General features: G+C 54.5%; 1 protein-coding gene across 2 annotated transcripts in view; it reads left to right on the top strand.

Annotated features, from left to right (window-relative positions):
- Positions 1 to 341: 341 nt before the first annotated feature.
- The window catches only part of LOC118944412 (corticosteroid 11-beta-dehydrogenase isozyme 2-like), a 52,372-nt gene continuing 46,024 nt past the window's right edge, over positions 342 to 6,689 (top strand). For both annotated transcript variants that reach the window (XR_005039675.1, XM_036963437.1), the window contains exon 1: positions 342 to 747. Coding sequence is in view for 1 of the 2 variants with exons in the window: in XM_036963437.1 (XP_036819332.1) it covers positions 480 to 747 (268 nt within the window). In the remaining variant the exon portion in view is untranslated. The remainder of the gene's footprint in view (positions 748 to 6,689) is intronic.

The following is a 6,689-nucleotide window of genomic DNA, read 5'->3' as shown; positions in this document are numbered from 1 at the left end:
TGTGAGTGAGTGACAGAGAGAGCGTGTGTATGTGTGTGAGAAAGAGAGGTGGAGGGTGAAGGGGGGTCTGCCTTAAACTGCAGTAAAACTTTGGTCATTGGGCACCGATTAGATCCATGCTAGTGTAGTCCCTCCCCCCCAGCAGCTTGGTCTATATATACACGAGAGGGAGAGAGAGGAAGAGAGAGGGAGAGAGAGAGAGACACAGAGAGAGAGACACAGAGAGAGAGATAGAGAGAGAGATAGAGAGAGAGAGAGAGAGAGAGAGCTGAGTCTGTACTGCACTGGCTTTCCTTCAACCACTCTGTTACTCTCTGATCTGACACCACACATTTAGAGAGGGACACACAGCAGCACAGAGAGAGAGATAGAAAGACAGAGAGATAGAGAGAGAGAGACAGACAGACAGAGTTGCAGTGCTGAGAACTGAGAGGAACTGAGACAACTCAACTCCCTCTGCTCGTGCTTCCTTCCAGCCAATGGAAGACTACTTAGACTGGATCTACATGGGGGTGATGTCTGCGTTTGTCGGAGGGGCCATGAAGAAGGTCCTGGCGTCCCACGTCAGCGCGGCCCCGACCGTGGTGGCCTGGCTGGGGGTCACCTTACTAGTGGAGAGGCTGTGGTTCTTCTGTGTGCCTGCTGTCCTGGTGTTGGCTGCCCTCTGCCTCGCCTGCTGTCTATACTCTGTCAGGACAGCCCCAGCACCCACTCTGCCTGTCCAGGGCAAGGCTGTCTTCATCACAGGTAAGGAACAAGGACTACCCAGAAGCTCTTACTTGATCTGCTCTGTACTATTCTGCTCTGTCAGGTCTGGTCATCTCTGAAGCACCTCTCTGTTTCTCTGTCTATCTCTCCATCTTGCTCTCTCTTTTCCCTGTACTGACTGTGTGTGTGTGTGAGTCTGCTTGGTTGTTGCAACAATGTTGCATTTTGTTGCTCTGTTCTTCTCTGGAACAAATGCACCTCTGTCTCTCTGTCTGTCTCTGTCTCTCTCTCTCTCTCCTTCTCTCTCTCAGTTAGGGAGTCAGTCACATAGTGATAGGTAGAAGCTCCAGCCTGTCTAAGTTTCAGTAGGACAGGCAGAGATAGGTGACACCTGTTGTACTCCGCTACTGATTTGAGCCAGTAACTTGTTAGAAATCATTATTATGACAGTGATGTGGAAAAAAGACAGTGATGTGGAAAAAGTGTTCTCTATGATTTACCTGGTTAAATAACGATGTCAACAGAAGCCAATAGATACACGCAGGAGTGTAAAGTCTGATAAAGCCCCGATAATGTTTAACACCACAGTGATAATGCAGCACACTACAGTGATAATGTCGAACTCTAAATTGATAATGCGGTAACTCTCAAGTGATAATGTAGAACACCACAGTGATAATGTAGAACACCACAATGATAATGCGGAACACTATGGTGATAGTGCATAACACTGCAGTGATAATGCAGAACACCAAAGTGATAACGCATAACAGTACAGTGATAATGCAGCCCACTACCGTCACAATGCATAACACTGCAGTGATAATGCGGTACACTACCATGATAATGCAGAATACTACCGTGATAATGCAGAACACTATGGTGATAATGCTGACCACTATGGTGGTAATGCAGAACACTACGGTGATAGTGCAGAACACTATGGTGATAATGCTGACCACTATGGTGGTAATGCAGAACACTACGGTGATAGTGCAGAACACTATGGTGATAATGCTGACCACTATGGTGGTAATGCAGAACACTACGGTGATAGTGCAGAACACTATGGTGGTAATGCAGAACACTACGGTGATAATGCTGACCACTATGGTGGTAATGCAGAACACTACAGTGATAATGCTGACCCACTAGAGTGATAATGCAGAACACTATGGTGGTAGAGCTGTTTCAACAAAACGTTAACGTGTTACCTTAAGACTCTCTAAACACTATTAAATCTATAGCAACATTTAGCTAATCACGTCTGTTTGTGTTGTTCCACCGTAGACAACAATCAAGCGTATTTAAAAAGGTTTAAAGTTTTCAGTTATTGAAATAAACCTTGTGGTAGAAAATAATATACAATGATTATGTAAGTGGGTTAAGCAATGTTATGTATAAGTCGTTGTAATAGCACTGTGGTGGTGGTGCACAGGCGGGCTGGTGAGACCTTAATTGGGGAGTACCGAGGGCTCATCGTAATGGCTGGAATGGAATAAATGGAATGGTATCCATTGTGTACGAGGTGTTGTACTATTTGCACTGTTTTCTGCTGCGCTGAGTTGAATGACTTTCTAAGTGACACCATTAGAGACAGACTGGTATGTGGGCTACGGAGTGAAGCTACACAAAAGGAGACTATCGACTGAAAGTCCTCTGACGTCAGTGAAAGACCGTTGAAGTCCTTGTGTCCCATGGAACTAGATGCCAAAGAGGCTCAGCGTGTTGAGTTCATCAGGGGGGAAACGAGCACAGAATTTGCAACTGAAAATCAGAGACGGGGGAAATCAAGTCAAACGCTTCCGCTGTGGCAGAGTGGGACATCAGGCTTCCGCTGTGACAGAGTGGGACATCAGGCTTCCGCTGTGGCAGAGTGGGACATCAGGCTTCCGCTGTGGCCGAGTGGGACATCAGGCTTCCGCTGTGGCCGAGTGGGACATCAGGCTTCCGCTGTGGCAGAGTGGGACATCAGGCTTCCGCTGTGACAGAGTGGGACATCAGGCTTCCGCTGTGGCAGAGTGGGACATCAGGCTTCCGCTGTGGCAGAGTGGGACATCAGGCTTCCGCTGTGGCCGAGTGGGACATCAGGCTTCCGCTGTGGCCGAGTGGGACATCAGGCTTCTGCTGTGGCCGAGTGGGACATCAGGCTTCCGCTGTGGCCGAGTGGGACATCAGGCTTCCGCTGTGGCAGAGTGGGACATCAGGCTTCCGCTGTGGCCGAGTGAGACATTAGGCTTCCTCTGTGGCAGAGTGGGACATCAGGCTTCCGCTGTGGCCGAGTGGGACATCAGGCTTCCGCTGTGGCCGAGTGGGACATCAGGCTTCCGCTGTGGCCGAGTGGGACATCAGGCTTCCGCTGTGGCCGAGTGGGACATCAGGCTTCCGCTGTGGCAGAGTGGGACATCAGGCTTCCGCTGTGGCCGAGTGGGACATCAGGCTTCCGCTGTGGCAAAGTGGGACATCAGGCTTCCGCTGTGGCCGAGTGGGACATCAGGCTTCCGCTGTGGCCGAGTGGGACATCAGGCCTCCGCTGTGGCAGAGTGGGACATCAGGCTTCCGCTGTGGCAGAGTGGGACATCAGGCTTCCGCTGTGGCAGAGTGGGACATCAGGCTTCCGCTGTGGCCGAGTGGGACATCAGGCTTCCGCTCTGGCAGAGTGGGACATCAGGCTTCCGCTGTGGCAGAGTGGGACATCAGGCTTCCGCTCTGGCAGAGTGGGACATCAGGCTTCCGCTGTGGCAGAGTGGGACATCAGGCTTTTGCTGTGGCCGAGTGGGACATCAGGCTTCCGCTGTGGCCGAGTGGGACATCAGGCTACCGCTCTGGCAGAGTGGGACATCAGGCTTCCGCTCTGGCAGAGTGGGACATCAGGCTTCCGCTGTGGCAGAGTGGGACATCAGGCTTCCGCTGTGGACGAGTGGGACATCAGGCTTCCGCTGTGGCAAAGTGGGACATCAGGCTTCCACTGTGGCAAAGTGGGACATCAGACTTCCGCTCTGGCAGAGTGGGACATCAGGCTTCCGCTCTGGCAGAGTGGGACATCAGGCTTCCGCTGTGGCAGAGTGGGACATCAGGCTTCTGCTGTGGCCGAGTGGGACATCAGGCTTCCGCTGTGGCCGAGTGGGACATCAGGCTACCGCTCTGGCAGAGTGGGACATCAGGCTTCCGCTCTGGCAGAGTGGGACATCAGGCTACCGCTCTGGCAGAGTGGGACATCAGGCTTCCGCTCTGGCAGAGTGGGACATCAGGCTTCCGCTGTGGCAGAGTGGGACATCAGGCTTCCGCTGTGGACGAGTGGGACATCAGGCTTCCGCTGTGGCAAAGTGGGACATCAGGCTTCCACTGTGGCAAAGTGGGACATCAGGCTTCCACTGTGGCAGAGTGGGACATCATGCTTCTATATGCTGGTGGAAGGACATGGTGGGACATCAGGCGTCTATATCCTGGTGGAAGGACATGGTGGGACATCAGGCTTCTATACCCCGGTGGAAGGACATGGTGAGACATCAGGCTTCTACATCCTGTTGGAGCCACATTGAATGAGCCTGCAGAACCAAAAAGAGCTCAGAGAAAACTTCAACGACTTAAAGAGAGAGAGACATTACAAAAAGAAAAAGAGATATTTTCACGCAGTTGAGCAGGAGAACACTGAGGTGACTGACTCAACAGACCAGGAGAACACTGAGGTGACTGGCTCATCAAACCAGGAGAACACTGAGGTGACTGACTCAACACACCAGGAGAACACTGAGGTGACTGGCTCATCAAACCAGGAGAACACTGAGGTGACTGACTCAACAGACCAGGAGAACACTGAGGTGACTGGCTCATCAAACCAGGAGAACACTGAGGTGACTGACTCAACAGACCAGGAGAACACTGAGGTGACTGGCTCAACAGACCAGTTTCCTCTGAGGTGACTGACTCAACAGACCAGTTTCCTCTGAGGTGACTGACTCAACAGACCAGGAGAACACTGAGGTGACTGACTCAACAGACCAGGAGAACACTGAGGTGACTGACTCAACAGACCAGGAGAACACTGAGGTGACTGGCTCATCAAACCAGGAGAACACTGAGGTGACTGACTCAACAGACTAGGAGAACACTGAGGTGACTGACTCAAAAGACCAGGGGAACACTGAGGTGACTGACGTAGTGAGTGGTCCCTGACCCAGCCGTAGTGAGTGGTCACTGGCCCAGCCGTAGTGAGTGGTCCCTGACCCAGCCGTAGTGAGTGGTCCCTGACCCAGCCGTAGTGAGTGGTCCCTGACTCACCAATCATGAGTGGTCCCTGACCCAGCCGTAGTGAGTGGTCCCTGACCCATCAATCATGAGTGGTCCCTGACCCAGCCGTAGTGAGTGGTCCCTGACCCACCAATCATGAGTGGTGCCTGAACCAGCCGTAGTGAGTTGTCCCTGACCCACCAATCATGAGTGGTCCCTGACCCAGCCGTAGTGAGTGGTCCCTGACCCAGCCGTATTGAGTGGTCCCTGACTCACCAATCATGAGTGGTCCCTGACCCAGCCGTAGTGAGTGGTCCCTGACTCACCAATCATGAGTGGTCCCTGACCCAGCCGTAGTGAGTGGTCCCTGACCCATCAATCATGAGTGGTCCCTGACCCAGCCGTAGTGAGTGGTCCCTGACCCACCAATCATGAGTGGTCCCTGACCCAGCCGTAGTGAGTTGTCCCTGACTCACCAATCATGAGTGGTCCCTGACCCAGCAGTAGTGAGTGGTCCCTGACCCAGCCGTATTGAGTGGTCTCTGACTCACCAATCATGAGTGGTCCCTGACCCAGCCGTAGTGAGTGGTCAATGACCCACCAATCATGAGTGGTCCCTGACCCAGCCGTAGTGAGTGGTCCCTGCCCCAGCAGTAGTGAGTGGTCCCTGCCCCAGCCGTAGTGAGTGGTCCCTGACCCAGCCGTAGTGAGTGGTCCCTGACCCAGCCGTAGTGAGTGGTCCCTGGCCCACCAATCATGAGTTGTCCCTGACCCAGCAGTCGTGAGTGGTCCCTGACCCAGCCGTAGTGAGTGGTCCCTGACCCAGCCGTAGTGAGTGGTCCCTGACCCACCAATCATGAGTGGTCCCTGACCCAGCCGTAGTGAGTGGTCCCTGGCCCAGCCGTAGTGAGTGGTCCCTGACCCAGCCGTAGTGAGTGGTCCCTGGCCCATCAATCATGAGTGGTCCCTGACCGAGCCGTAGTGAGTGGTCCCTGGCCCAGCCGTAGTGAGTGGACCCTGGCCCAGCCGTAGTGAGTGGTCCCTGGCCCCTCCGTAGTGAGTGGTCCCTGGCCCAGCCGTGGTCAGTGGTCCCTAGCCCCTCCTTAGTGAGTGGTCCCTGACCCAGCCGTAGTGAGTGGTCCCTGACCCAGCCGTAGTGAGTTGTCCCTGACCCAGCAGTCGTGAGTGGTCCCTGGCCCAGCCGTAGTGAGTGGTCCCTGACCCAGCCGTAGTGAGTGGTCCCTGGCCCAGCCGTAGTGAGTGGTCCCTGGACCAGCCGTAGTGAGTGGTCCCTGACCCAGCCGTAGTGAGTGGTCCCTGACCCAGCCGTAGTGAGTGGTCCCTGACCCAGCCGTAGTGAGTGGTCCCTGACCCAGCCGTAGTGAGTGGTCCCTGACCCAGCCGTAGTGAGTGGTCCCTGACCCAGTCGTAGTGAGTGGTCCCTGACTCAGCCGTAGTGAGTGGTCCCTGGCCACTCCGTAGTGAGTGGTCCCTGGCCCAGCCGTAGCGAGTGGTCCCTGGCCCAGCCGTAGTGAGTGGTCCCTGGCCCACCAATCATGAGTTGTCCCTGACCCAGCAGTCGTGAGTTGTCCCTGACCCAGCCGTAGTGAGTGGTCCCTGACCCAGCCGTAGTGAGTGGTCCCTGGCCCTCCAATCATGAGTGGTCCCTGACCCAGCCGTAGTGAGTGGTCCCGACCCAGCCGTAGTGAGTGGTCCCTGGCCCAGCCGTAGTGAGTGGTCCCTGACCCAGC

The sequence above is a fragment of the Oncorhynchus mykiss genome, chromosome 26 (genome assembly GCF_013265735.2).
Source record: "Oncorhynchus mykiss isolate Arlee chromosome 26, USDA_OmykA_1.1, whole genome shotgun sequence".
NCBI classification, from domain to species: Eukaryota; Metazoa; Chordata; class Actinopteri; order Salmoniformes; family Salmonidae; genus Oncorhynchus; species Oncorhynchus mykiss.
Note: the sequence above shows the minus strand (reverse complement) of the source record. Positions and strands in the feature narration are given on the sequence as shown.